Source organism: Hyla sarda, chromosome 5 (assembly GCF_029499605.1).
Source record: "Hyla sarda isolate aHylSar1 chromosome 5, aHylSar1.hap1, whole genome shotgun sequence".
Lineage (NCBI taxonomy): Eukaryota > Metazoa > Chordata > Amphibia > Anura > Hylidae > Hyla > Hyla sarda.
This window is the reverse complement of record NC_079193.1, coordinates 279,853,863-279,868,819: the sequence shown is the minus strand read 5'-3', so window position 1 is coordinate 279,868,819 and position 14,957 is coordinate 279,853,863. Positions and strand designations below refer to the sequence as shown.

At 43.6% G+C, this 14,957-nt stretch overlaps 1 protein-coding gene across 10 annotated transcripts in view; it reads left to right on the top strand.

Annotated features, from left to right (window-relative positions):
• CCDC178 (coiled-coil domain containing 178) overlaps positions 1 to 14,957 on the top strand; it is a 372,333-nt gene that overhangs the window by 134,115 nt on the left and 223,261 nt on the right. For all 10 annotated transcript variants that reach the window (XM_056521798.1, XM_056521799.1, XM_056521800.1 and 7 more), the window contains exons 12-13: positions 2,095 to 2,157; positions 5,138 to 5,299. In XM_056521798.1, coding sequence (XP_056377773.1) covers positions 2,095 to 2,157; positions 5,138 to 5,299 — 225 coding nt within the window. The remainder of the gene's footprint in view (positions 1 to 2,094; positions 2,158 to 5,137; positions 5,300 to 14,957) is intronic.

Sequence of the window (14,957 nt, the reverse complement as noted above, 5' to 3'; positions counted from 1 at the left end):
CCTGTTAGATCAGGATGTAAGTCCGCTTAATACTGGCTAGGTGGTTCTCTACATCCTAAAGTGCAATGCAGATACTTGTAATACTTCGTGGAAGAAAAGAGAAAAGGACAGAACACTCACCAAACTGCCGTGCTTCTTTATTCTTGTTCCATAAAACATCTCAAAGGAACTGAGGGTGCAGACAGGTGGGGAGCGGGTAAGGGGAGATGCAAGCTTCCCGGGGGTACTAAGATCAACATCGATATACCTGTTGTATCCCCTGTATGGTGGCAAATTGCACAGTTAAGTCTTTGGCTTTGAGTCTGGAGTGGACAGCAGCTGGGTCCAGACTCAGACCATGGTCCACCTATTATTGACTGTGGTCATAGACATGTCAAACATTTTCATTGGTTAGGGTTTGGGTGCTAAGACTCCCCCCCCCCCTCCATCCCAATAGCTAGAACAATTTTTTTTTTTACCCGTCTCGTTGCTGCAGAAGATGGATTCTATAGAAAGTCCTATAATGAGGAGACAGAGTTGAGAGCTTCTCCCCATTCATTCTAGAGATTGGTGGGGATCTCAGTTGGCTGATCAAAACTTTTGTCAATTATCTGACATGTCGGTATCTTTTTTTTTTAAATGACAGTAATTATTTAATTGCAGAGATGTGAAGATCAGCTCACCAAACCAAAGTCCCGTCCACAGCACGGCCGGTGTGCGGCAACACCAATAGATATAGGAAGAAGGATAAGGCCAGCGTGGAAAATGCAAAAAGATCCCTTTATTGGATGATATCGAAATCACAGGACAAGGCAACCAGGAATGACGCTTTTCAGGCGTGAACCTACCCTTAGTCATATCATGAGACGCCTGAAACGCGTCATTCCTGGTTGCCTTGTCCTGTGATTTCGATTTCCAATAAAGGGATCTTTTTGCATTTTCCACGCTGGCCTTATCCTTCTTCCAGTAATTATTTAAGGGTATGGCTGATCACTATTACACTATCCGCATCAGTTGTCTGTAAGTTAACCCAACCTTCCCAACACCCAGCTGTGTTACATATCCTGGTTCTGTTTCACAATATACAGATCTATCTCCCGCCAAACACATCAAGTATGTAAAGAAGTAGGGTCTCCTGTCTGTTGGCAGACTTCCTGCTCCTGTAGATACAATACCAGTATTATGTGCATTGCTGCTCATTGTACTCGGCCAGGTGAGAGAGAGTCTAGCCCAGTAAATGTATTGAGTGGCGATGCATATAGTACAGTGTATGCATCACCGCTCATGTACACTTGGCACACTGCCCTACCATGATATTTTTCTGCCGCAGCCTGTTTGACAGCAGCTACATTTTTAACTACGCATGGTTTGCTTTATAAGGAAAGTTGGGCAACATGTTTGTGTCATCCAGTTTTTATTTTAGTTTTTTTGTTTTTAAAGATAAGTAAATAGAATTTCTAATAACATAAAACAGTCTTAAAAGCTTATTTTTACCAGTGCCGTCTTGTAAAGGGATACCTATTATATAGAGCTTTTTCTGCATCATAATAAAGAGTTGTTTATTGTCTAATGTTCCACAAGGTGGCAGTGCTCTTTAACACATAGGAACACGTTTGTACCAGGCTGAACAATTTGGGAAAAAACTGTTTTGATTCTTTTTTTTTTCCAACACAATTCAACGAAAACACAAATCGATACCTGAGCACTTTATTTTAGCTGAAAACAAGTTGTACTTTGTGTGTAGAGTCAATGTATAAACAGATAGGATTGTGTAAGTATATATTTTTATTGGATTTGTTTGCGTTTCTAGTTGAAAAAAGACCATAAGTCGACCAAGATGAAGCTTTTATCTTTGGTTTTGTTCACACTGACCGCAGATGATCAGGAGTTCTTTACATAGACCAATTTATTGTATAGTTAATTTTAGAGATTTTTAATCTACAGTAGATTCTTTTCGAGGTTGTGTCATTTGGTTTAGGTTCACTGGAGCAATAAAATAAGAAAGAGTAAAAACACGGGACAAAGTCTTTAATTCTTACTAACAGATCACGCTGGTATATGTAGAATATTTTTATAGTCTGAAATAACTTGTAATGTGTATCTTTTTTTCTGAAGAACCTAGCTGATACAATGAGGAAACAAATTATTGAAGAAGTGAAAACTGCGCAGTTGACACAGGTAAGTCTTATCAACTATGCTTCACGGCAGTCCAAACATGAAAGATACCTAATTATATGACCAAGATTTGTACTGTGACTACAGAACAATTCCAGCACAAAGAACTCATGTCATGACAAAGACCTGAAATCATCATGGTGTGCTATAAGATATTTAGTAAACGGGTTGTCCGAATAAATATTTTCTATATTTAAAAATGCTCATGGTGGAGGTATTCAACTACTGCTCACCCCCTGCAAGCTCCTGCTTGTATTTTAAACCTTAAAAATGCTCACCGACACTAATCATTTGCTGGGCTGGGTTGCTGCTGTGGTGACACGGGGTGGTGTTGGTGGAAATACCTGATCATTTTGTGATGCCAGGCACTGTTATCCTATACACGGTCCAAGGTTTGGGGACAGCTTCTCCTGGGCCAGACATGGGAAGTAAATGAACACACTGACGTCAGGTTACGGATGACTATCTTTACTGAGCTGATGCAGTTGGTAATACACATGCAGCTGGCTTTAGATGAGAGACTGCAGCGTAACGCCTTGGGAGCCCTGTTGTCTTGCTGAGACTTGTGATGCTTACACCAAACAGATTTATGTTGATTTGTGACACGAAAGATTAAGTCCTGGTTGCTAGGGTCCTGTCAAGGTACTTAAGACCGTTCCGCAGAGGCATGAATTTCCTCCTTGAGAGTAATCCTTGCAGGATGACTGTTACAGTTGCGCTTCGGCTGGACACTCCGGCCGTGAACGCTTCCTGTCCCCGCTACCGGCGGGGCTGCAATTCGCATAGCGGGACGCGCACGTCACTCACCACCTTGTGTCTTTGCTCCCTGGTGTCCCCGCACATAGAATTAATTTATGAAAATATATTCTCTGACAAAAACACTGGTAGTCACGTGCTGCTAATCCCATGCAGGTGCTGTTCTGAGTAGTGCTGGTTCCCACTGTTGAGCACTTCCTGCTTTTGTCTCGATACATAGAAAATTCTGGCCCAGTGGTAGGCTAAGCAGGGACTTTATAGGTATCGAGAAGGCAAGCTAGGCGTCAAGGACTTGCACTGTTGGAATGGCACATGCAGGGAATCAGAAGCAAGTGGGTGCGAGTGTTTATATTTTTTGCCCCCATCAAAAACATTTTATATTAAATAATTTATCTGGACAACCTCTTTAATTAGATCCATTTTCAATAAAGGCAGAAATGTACAGTTCCAGTCAGAGTTCTGGATATCTCACTCTTGATTGCTCTTTAGACATTATAATCTAAAGGTTTATGGCTAAATGCATAAGGTTATTTTTTACACAGATATAAAGATAACCCTTGATGCCTATGCATCAATCAATTGTAAATTTTGTGAAGATTTGTGAATTTTTTAATGCATACACAGCTAAATGTTAGTTTCCCTTTTTTTAATCCAAAGCCAGCAAGAAGGAGAATGATAATTCCTCCCCCTAATATTTGATCTGTAATTTATATAATTTTTTGTGGCATAAATGTAACTTTTTGATTTAGATTCATTTCGTTTGGGATGTTATGTGACCAAAAACCCACAAATTCAGTAATTTTCTTTGTTCGTACTATTAACCATGTGGTTTCAGTTAAGCTATATTTTAATGGTTTTGATGTGTCTGCATGTGGCTGTAATTTCTTTTTTTATCTGAAAAGGGTAAGGTGGGGATATGATTGAATAGAATTTTTATTAGGGTACGTTCACACGCGCGGATTTTTGCAGCGTATTTAGCTGTGGATCCGCTGGTGAAGGCCCCGCCCTATGCTGGCTTTACATGTGCCTGCTGGTAGCGGCAATACGCTGCTACGAGCAGACACACTGCAGCGATGTGCGCGGCGTACTCGCACATCGCGGCCGGTCTCCCTGCTCTGAGCTAGGCAGAGAGCTCCCGCGATGTGCGAGTGTACTGCGACTCGCACATCACAGTGTGCCTGCTGGTAGCGGTGTATTGCCGCTACCAGCAGACACATATAAAGCCAGCATAGAGTGGGCCTTCACCAGCGGATCTGCAGCGTAAAATCCGCTGAAAATCCGCACGTGTGAACGTACCCTTTTGGGAATTTTCTATGTTTTTAAGAAAATGTATTACTAAAAGCAGGAATCTCACCTTATTGTATTTGTTTTCAATATAAATGGTACCTGTCACGATCTCTGGCGGCAGGGTATGTTAAAAGCTCCCGAGCAATCATGTAACTTAAAACTTGCTTCAAGACTGAGGCAGTCCTAGGATGCTTTCATTAAGAAGTGCCATGCAAAGTCTCTAGGACGTCCGGAAATTCTTTCTCTGATTGCGTCAATGTCTCTGCAAGGCTATGAAATTGCTTGGGAGCTTTATACATATTCTGCCACCAGAGATTGGGACAGGTACCCCTTAAGTATCCTACTGGAAGGGAAAAGGGAACTTTATTTTAGCCAAGAAAGACCACACACACAGCTCTTTGGTATGTTGTAGGTCCTCCTTTCCTGGAACCTTCAGCATATCTTTATTTTATATGGTAAAAAAAACAAAACAAAGGAAACTCCATACATTCAGTTTCACCCAATTAAAGGATGTTTTTAGGGCATCGCTTCCAGTCAAGAGCAAGCAAACTTACTGGAAGAACACCTGGAAACAAATAATAATGGAGGGAAAAGCAGACAAAGAACACAGAAGAGAAATGATGTTTAACCTTCTAAGCCAGCTGTAATTGGGAGATTTGGGTAGCAAAGAGTTATGATTAAGAGTTCTTATGCGTGTAGGGGTGGAAACTAGTTAAAAAGTGAAGCTATGCCAGGACTTTGTAGTAAGGAGAGTCACTGGAGGGGACTGACATTAAGGGTAAATGAGGAATATCCAAGAGTTGGATGAGTCTAGTAGGAGAGAATAGAGAAGGTCTGAGAGAAGTCACCCTGTTCATTGGGTGACAAAACAACCTATTGTGATGTCATTTTTCCGTTTTATATTACTAACCACATGTCCATTTTATTTTTGAATTACCAGGCAAGAATAAAGGCACTTATAGCAGAAAGGCATCAAAAACAGAAAGACTACGACAAAATGAAAGAGGAATTGGTGAAGGCGGTAGAAGAGATTGAACTGCCTGTAGCTGCGCTGGAAGCAGAAATCGTTAAATTAACAAATCGTCATGCTAAAAAAGCAGAGGTATTCTTCTTATGGATGAGCTTCTTCTGCTCCTGAATAGTAACATTTACTTATTTACTATTTCATTCTAAGTTAATGCACAATGAACACAACCTGATCTCATTTTTGGTGATACATTGCTTTATGCATTTGGTACGATTGTAAATTGTGAATTCTCAAAGGGCGTGAGGTGGGACTGTAGAATGGTGCATGGTAAGGTTTCTTATAAAGGGCATCCTTACTAGAAATAAATGGCAATAGAGTTTTCAGCTTTTTTAATCCTTCAGATTGTATTAAAGGGCTATTCCAGGAAAAACCTTTTTATATATATATATATATATCAACTGGCTCCAGAAAGTTAAACAGATTTGTAAATTACTTCTATTAAAAAATCTTAATCCTTCCAGTAGTTATCAGCTGCTGAAGTTGAGTTGTTCTTTTCTGTCTGACAACAGTGCTCTCTGCTGACACCTGCTTGTCTCAGGAACTGTCCAGAGTAGTAGAAAATCCCCATAGCAAACCTCTAATGCTTCAAGCAGTTCCTGAGACAAACAGAGTTAAGTTTTACAAGAAAAGGGACGAGTACATTTCTGACTTCAAATATAGACAATATAAATGGAAGTCTTCCAGTATTTTCATATGGCAGCTGTTTTGTTGTAGGCTAGATAGTACCGTAGATAAAAAAAGGGCAGCACGATTCGATGTGTCCTATTGCATTAGGCCGGTAATTTGTGTTGTTACAATGCAGAACAGTTTGGATCACATTTGCACCACATAAGTTTTTAGGTCACATTTGAGGTTTCTAGCATGATTTTCAGATGCTGCAACACTTCGTTCAGGGCTACAGGCGGGCGGCGTGTGATGTCACGCCTGCGCCGGCATGTGACGTAACGCTCCGCACCGCAGTGCAAGCCTACGGGAGGGGGCGTGATAGCTATCACGCCTCCTCCCGTAGGCTTGCATTGAGGGTCGGAGCGTGACATCACACGCCGCCCGCCCTGTAGTCACCCGTAATCAGACCCAGAGGGAACACGCTCCGGGGACTGATTACAAATGGGGTGCCGCGTGCATGATGCCGGGGGTCCCCAGCGGCGGGACTCCCGCGATCAGGCATCTTATCCCCTATCCTTTGGATAGGGGATAAGATGTTTAAGCACCGGAGAACCCCTTTAAGTTGTATATGAACTGGAAACACGGTAAGGCTGGGTTCACACCATCTTTTTGCAATACAGTTCCCTTACCAGGTTTTTAATTAAAAAAATAACGGATTCCTCAAAACCTGACTAAACTGTATCAAAACGTGTGTACACATTTTAATCCGTATAAGGTTGTAAAAATTATGTCCAGTTGCATCCGTTTTTTAAGAAAAAAAGTATACGTTTTTAACTTTTCATTCCATTATGAATAAAGTTTCACTTGTTTGATTGAAATTCCAAGAAAAAAATTGTGCAAAGTCAAAAACCGTATGGTGAAAACCGGTGGAACCGTACGCACATATGGTTCTGTACTGTTCCCATTGACTCCCATGTAAAAAAAAAAAAAAAAGTATACGTTTCAATACGGTTTTTCACCCGGACCAAAAACCGTAGTAGGCTACGGTTTTGGGTACGGGTAAAAACTGACAAAACTGTACAGGATGCAAAAAGTACACAACCTGGTGCATCTTATGGCATACGGTTTTCAATGGAGAGTCAATGCATACGGTTTTCAATGGAGAGTCAATGCATACGGTTTTCAATGGAGAGTCAATGCATACGGTTTTCAATACAGTTCTGTACGGTTTTCAGATTGAAAACTTATACGGGAACTGTATTGCAAAAACATGGTGTGAACCCAGCCTAACACAAAACGTATCATGCTACCATTCTAGTATCCCCTGCTGGAACTAATCCAATGCAGTATAGGCAGGTAGAGACCGGTGCTTGGCAGCAGGGTCATGTGCCCAATGCCCAGTGGCATCATCTGAGCACTTCCATATTTTACTACTTTATTCTTTCAGTATCTTTGGTTTCAGCAGCCAGATCTTTAGCTGATCATTAGGGGGTCTTAACCTAAGAGACAGGATTTTGCCCAGTTGGGACAGCTCCTTTATTCAGCATTCGGCCTCTCTCATCAAAGTCTGCTGTTCTTGTTTTTTCCTAATAGATTGTTATTAGAGGGAACTTTTACAGGTTTGTTTTCCAGAAAGATTATTTCATATTTTCCACACATAAATGTATTGTTATAAATAGGTTTCTGATGACAAAAGGTTCACTTTCAAGGGCTAAAGTCATGATAGAGTTAACAAATATCTAGTCAAGTTGCTGAAGTGACAAAATGGACAAAACGTGTAGATTGCAGTTCACTGAAAAAGGGCAAAACTATGCACTTGAATAAGAAAAATCAAAAGACAGCCTATAGGATTAATGACCATGTGTCAACTGCCTGTCATATTATATAAGAATAGGCTACTGCATGTAGGAATTGTAACAAAGTATTAAATTGCAGTCACATACCAGCTGTATATAAAAATAAAAAAATTACAGATATGGCGATCACAGTTGTAATGCACATAGGTTATAGTATATTTGTCATAACTCAGGACGCTCAGGTCTTTTTATTACTTCATACCATGAATTATTCCTCATCTAGATTACACATACAGAATATATGTGCAATCTGAATATACGTAGTCAGCTCGTGACTATGTTTAGGTAATTTTCTAAGCATATACAAATTTTGGCTCAGACTGAAGAGGAGCAGACCACAATTTTCTGTCTAAGCAATAACTGATACATGCTTAGAAAATTACCTGAACATAGTCACGAGCTGACTACGTTTGGACTATTAAAATAAATGGGTCCTATCTGTTTTAAGTTTCTTGGGATACAGATTAATTGCTCATTTGGGGAGGACAACCAGTTAAATATTTTTCCTCTGCTGCCTTTTATCAAAGAGAAGTTGAGCCAGATCAACCTGTTCAGAATTGTAATCCACCTCAAATGTCTTTACTCGAACACACCTCTGCTCCCGTACCCATGGCTTTTTTTTAAACAGTTACACTCTCTTTTCACAAGCTTTATTTGCGGCCATAACCGGTCGAAGCTCAAATTATCTACTCTCCAGCAGGGTGCAGGGTGAAATGTCCCTGCCTGACTTATATGTGTACTACCTGGCAGGACATCTTTGATATCTCCACACGTGGGTTGACTCTGGAGGCCTCCCGAACAGCGAACATCATTTAGTTCACTTCTGGGGGTTCCAGCAAGATACCATTAATATTTTATCACGTGTTATGCAGCAGTGTTGTAAAAGGTATATTTTAAGTTGTTTTCAGCCTGCTACAATGCAATGCTTCGGATGTTCCCAGAACTTCACTCCATCTGTGTTTCAGCTCCGGCGCGCGCGTGTCCCTGGTGCCGGAGCTCTGAAATTTAAAGGGCCAGTGTGCCCATAATTAGTGTTTGCACCTGACACCACATTATAAGTCCCTGCACCTCCCACACTTCCCTGCCAGATCTTCAGTGCCCCTAGCCTGAGATTAAGCATTCTATATTGCCTGTTTGCCTTACCCGTGTATCCAGACCTTCCCGCTACGTTATTTGACTGCGCACCTTTGCCGCCGGCCTTGACCTTCTGCTACGTTTGACTTCGCTACTGCCTTATCCTCTGGTACCTTGCCTTGCCCAGCTACCTGTGTGGTCAAGCCGTGTCGGGGGTAGCAACCTGGGTGTCACCTGCCGCAGCAAGCTCATCCTGCCTTGCGCCGGGCTCTGGTGAAGACCAGCTGCACCTTTAGACTCCCCATTACGGTCATCAGCCACACAGGTTAGAGGATCCACATCCACATGTTACAGCAAGATCTGGCCATGGATCCTGCTGGGGTTCCTCTGCCTGATAGTCCGGATCTCGCTTCCATTGTGGCGCTCCCGTCACAGCAGTTGGCCCAGCAGGCACAGCAGTTAAGCCAGTTATCCGCCATGTTGCATCAATTGCTAACTGCTCAGCAGCAACCGTCACAACCACAGCCTCCTCCTGCTCTAGTGCTGCCTCCGGCTGCTGCCGTCTCCTCCGGAACGAAACTCCGCTTGTCTCTTCCAGAGAAATATGAGGGGGATCCTAAGTCCTGTCGGGATTTTGTGACTCAGTGCTCAATGCACATCGAACTCATGGTGGAACAGTTCCCTACGGAACGAGCAAAGGTGGCATTCATCATCAGTCTCCTAACTGGAAGGGCTTTGGCCTGGGCAACTCCAGTGATCCTCTCACAACCAATCTCCAGGCTTTCCTAACGGAATTTTGGGGTGTCTTTGAAGAACCTGCCTGAGCCCCCTCCGCTGAGATGGCGTTACTAAATCTTTCGCAGGGTAACTCCTCTGTGGGGAGTATGCCATTCAGTTTTGTACCCTGGCATCTCAGTTATCATGGAACAATGAGGCTCTTTGCGCCACCTTCAAGAAGGGACTATCCAGTCACATCAAGGATGCCCTTGCTGCCCGGGAATGGCCTTCTGCCTTAAATGATCTGATACAGTTGGCATCCCGGTTTGATATCCGTTTCTCTGAGTGACGTGAGGAACTTTGCCAAGAAAAGGAGTCTGCACGACCTCAGCGCTTTCCTCATCTGGCACCTATGTTCCAGCAACCACCGCAACCTCATTGTACTTCTCCTCTCCTGCTTGACCTTCCATGGTTGCAACTCCATGGACCGCAGCTGGATTGGAAAACGGGAGAAGTTCTTCGTTGGGATTCGCATTGCAAGAACAATTGTATTCAAATAGGCTTGATTAAGCTGAAACCATCTTCTTGTCCTCTGCCCGGTTTGCCTTTGTTCCTACAGGACTTTGCTGATGTCTTTAGTGAGAAAAAAGCTGAAGAGTTACCACCACATCGTCCATATGATTGTCCTATTGACTTACTGCCCTGCTCCACACCTCCTCGGGGCAGAATTTACCCTTTATCGGTCCCTGAAACTCAGGCTATGTCTAATTACATTCAGGAGAATCTTCAGAAGGGATTTATCAGGAAATCCTCTTTCCCTGCTGAACCCTTCTTCTTCTTGGAAAAGAAAGACTGGTCTCTGCGACCTTGCATCGACTACCTAGGCTTGAATAAAATTACGAGAAAGAACCGCTACCCACTTTCTTTAATCTCTGAATTATTTAATCGTCTGCGGGGTGCCAGGACCTTCTCTAAACTAGATCTCTGTGGGGCTATAATTTGATTCGTATACGAGAAGGGGACGAGTGGAAGACTGCGTTTAATACTTGTGACAGACATTTCGAGTATCTGGTGATGCCGTTTGTACTCTGTAATGCTCCGGCAGTCTTCCAGGAGTTTGTCAATGACATTTTTCATGATCTCCTATACTACTGTGTTGTTTTCTATTTGGATGACATTCTCATCTACTCGCCCAATCTCCACACTCATTGTTCTCACCTCTACCAAGTTTTACAGCGCCTCCGAGACAATCATCTCTATGCAAAACTTGAAAAGTGTACTTTTGAGAAGACCAGCCTTCGGTTTCTGGAGTATATTATTACCAGTCAAGGTCTAAAAATGGATCCTAACAAGTTGTCCGCTGTATTGGATTGGCCTCGACCTTCTGGCTTGAAAGCGATTCAGCGCTTCCTCGGCTTTGCCAATTATTATCAGCAATTTATTCCACATTCTTCCACCTTGGTTGCCCCCATCGTACCTCTTACCAAGAAAACTGCTAATCCAAAGGACTGAACTCCTGAGGCCGAAGAAGTGTTCAAACCGTTAAAATCCACCTTTGCTTTTGCTCCTGTGTTGTCAAGACCAGATCCAGGCAAGCCATCAGCCACACAGGTTAGAAGATCCACATCCAGCTCTGTTACAGGTAGCCTTTGTTACTTTGGTCCCAGCTCTCTGCAGGTCATTCACTAGGTCCCCCCATGTGGTTCTGCGATTTTTGCTCACCGTTCTTGTGATCATTTTGACACCACTGGATGAGATCTTGCGTGGAGACCCAGATCGAGGGATATCTTCAGTGGTCTTGTATGTCTTCCATTTTCTAATAATTGCTCCCACAGTTGATTTCTTCTCACCAAGCTGCTTGCCTATTGCAGACTCAGTCTTCCCAGTTTGGTACAGGTCTACAATTTTGTTTCTGGTATCGTTGACAGCTCTTTGGTCTTGGCCATAGTGGAGTTTGGAGAGTGACAGTTTGAGGTTGTGGACAGGTGTCCTTTTATACTGATAACAAGTTCAAACAGGTGCCATTAATGCAGGTAACAAGTGGAGGACAGAGGAGACTCATAAAGAAGAAGGTACAGGTCTGTGAGTGCCAGAAATCTTGCTTGTTTGTAGGTGACCAAATACTTATTTTACCGAGGAATTTACCAATAATTCATTAGAAATCCTACAATGTGATTTCCTGTATTCTTTACTCCCATTCTGTCTCTCATAGTTGAAGTGTACCTATGATGAAAATTGCAGGTCTCTCTCATCTTTTAAAGTGCATAATTGGTGGCTGACTAAATATTTATTTTGCCACACTGTATAATGTGTGTGCGGTGGCAACATTTATAGGCTGTATACATTCATAGCTGTTATAGTTTGTATATGTTATAGCATTTATAATGTGTATACGTTTGTTTATACTGGGCTGTTATGTTTATGGCATTTATAGTGTGTATACATTTTATAGCAGTTATAGTATGCGTACGTTCATAGCATTTATTGTGCACATGTTAATAGTATTTGGTGTGTATATGCTCTAGTCGTTGATACCATACATACGTTCATAGTAATTATACTGAAGATAAGAAACTCCTGTCTCCACAGTAAACTTACGGGTACTTGCCTCTGGTTTTCACCAGAGCCCACCGCAAAGCGGGATTGACTTGCTGCGGCAGGCGGCACCCAGGTCGCTACCCCTGGCATGGCACGACCACACAGGCGGCTGAGAAGATTCAAGGCACAGGTGGGATAAGGCAACTCGTGGTCAGGATAGCAGAAGGTCAGGGCTGGTGGAACAGTAGCGTAGTCAGGAACGTAGCAAGTGGTCAGTAGGCAGGCGGCAAAGGAGCAAGGTCAGGTCACGTAGCTAAGGGTATGATACACGGCAAGGCAATTCTCAGGAATGCTTTCTCTCAGGCACTAGGGCAACAAAGATCCGGCAGAGAAGTGTGGGAGGTGGAGGAATTTATCAATGAGCCACAGGTGTTACTTCACTAATGGCCCTTTAAATCTTAAAGCTCTGGCGCACGAGCGCCCTAGGGCATGGGGACACGCGTGCCAGACCAGAGAGGCAGAGGCGGTGGCAGGAGAAGCACCAGGTTAGTGAAGGGCTGGGATTCGCACTCGGGAGCATCCCGCGATGCGAATCCCAGCCCCGCCGGCAGCAGCAGGTAAGGGGACCATGCGCTCATGGCCAGCGTGTGCGGCCATGGCCAGCTCATGTTCTGGGTTCTATAGAGGATAGTTGGGGCTCTTTAATAATATAGCTAATAATTTGGGCTTACGTCACTATGATCTTCTGTGCGTTACTTTACCGTAGCTGACATTCTGTATGTTACGTTACCATTAGCTTGTTTCCAGTGCATTACGTTACTATAGCTGATTTTATTCTGTGCTTCATGTTATGATAGCTGATATGCAGGGCATAAAAGGGGTACTCTAATGGAAAATATATATTTTTTACATCAACTGTTGCCAGAAAGTTAAACAGATTTGTAAATTACTATGGGGATTTTCTCTTGCTCTGGACAGTTCCTGATATGGACATCAGGTGTCAGCAGAGAGCACTGTGGACAACACAAAAAAAAGAAATTAAAAAAGAAAACCATTTCCTTTGTAGCATACAGCTGCTAAAAAGTACTGGAAGAGTAAAGATTTTTTAATAGAAGTAATTTATAAATCTGAGTGTATATATACACCAGCGCTTCCAATCAAACATTCTAGTGTAAAGCTGCCAGGTATTAATTATGGATCCTTGTGTTCCATAAGGGGGTTTCTGAATTTAAAGTAATAATATAACAATACCGGCACTAAAAATAATGGTAATATTTATTAATAAATAATGGACAAATAGAATAAGTGAAGTGATCAGTATTGCACAGTATTTGTTGATAAATATACTATGAAGTCAGGGGAATTCTCTGTGTCCCGCTCATTTACTGTCGGCCTACAGTAAATGAGCGGGACACAGAGAATCCCCCTGACTTCATAGTATATTTATCAACAAAAGTGCAATACTGATCAAACGATCTTAAATAATAATAAAAAAAACACCACAAGTCTCAGAATAAGACTCCTCGGCGAATCATCACCTTCTTCACATACCAAGTTCCACTTTTCAGCCCTCTTCTAACACGCTGCATGGTGTTTGCAGATATATACCTTACAACACTAACAGGTCTAATTGCTACTGTTACCTACATCGACACTGTCACTCCATCCAAGAGATATAGCTGTTAAACTGCTCCGCTATATTCCCTGCAGCTAGCATCTCCGATCCTCCACTTTAACCTTAGGAAGACATCCCCGGAGCTGTCCATTATTATTGTCCATTATTTATTAATAAATATTACCATTATTTTTAGCGCCGGAATTGTTTTGTTATTACTTAACCTCTTAAGGACGCAGGGCGTATGGATACGCCCTGCATCCCGAGTCCTTAAGGACGCAGGGCGTATCCATACGCCCGTGGGAATTCCGGTCCCCACCGCTAGCCGGTTGGGGATCGGAGCCGGATGCCTGCTGAAATCGTTCAGCAGGCATCCCGGCATATCGCCCAGGGGGGTCATTATGTCCCCCCATGTCGGCGATCGCCGCAGATCGCTGGACAATTCAGTCCAGCGATCTGCGGTGATTCCGGGTCAATCGGGTCTCCAGTGACCCGGTGACCCGGAATTACTGGCTGTTCGGGGCCGGCGGAGACGGCCCCGAACAGCCAGAGCCTGCAGGGGTGAGGTGGCACTGGTGCCACCTCACGATCGCCCTGATTCGTCGGCCGGATTACCGGCCGACCAATCAGGGCGCCTGCTGCGGGTGTCACTCCCGCACCCGCTCCGCCCCTCTTCCGGAGGGCGTGAGCGGGTGCGGGAAGACGACCCCGGTGCTGGGGACCCCGATCCCCGGTGTCCATGTTGGGATCGGGGCCCCAGGAGCGACAGCGGCGGCGAGGGACAGCCTGCGATGGAGCAGCAGCAGGAGGTGAGTTACAGCCTCCTGCTGTTGCTTAGCAACAGCTCCCAGCATGCAAAAAGGGCATGCTGGGAGCTGTAGTTATGCAACAGCAGGAGGCAGACCACCACAACTCCCAGCATTCCCTTATGGGCATGCTGGGACTTATGGTTTTGCAACAGCTGGAGGCACATTTTTTCTATGGAAAAGTGTACCTTCAGCTGTTGTATAACTACAACTCCCAGCTTGCACAAACAGCTAAAGTGCATGCTGGGAGTTGTAGTGGTGCATCTGCTGGTTGCATAACTACAACTCCCAGCATGCCCGTTGGCTGTCGGTGACTGCTGAGAGTTGTAGTTTTGCAACAGCTGAAGGCACACTGGTTGTGAAACTTAGAGTTTTTTTTTTACCTAACTCAGTGTTTCACGACCGGTGTGCCTCCAGCTGTTGCAAACTACAACTCCCAGCAGTCACCTTACACCATGCACCGTACATGCTGGGAGTTGTAGTTTTGCAACAGCTGGAGGCACACTGGTTTTGAAACACTG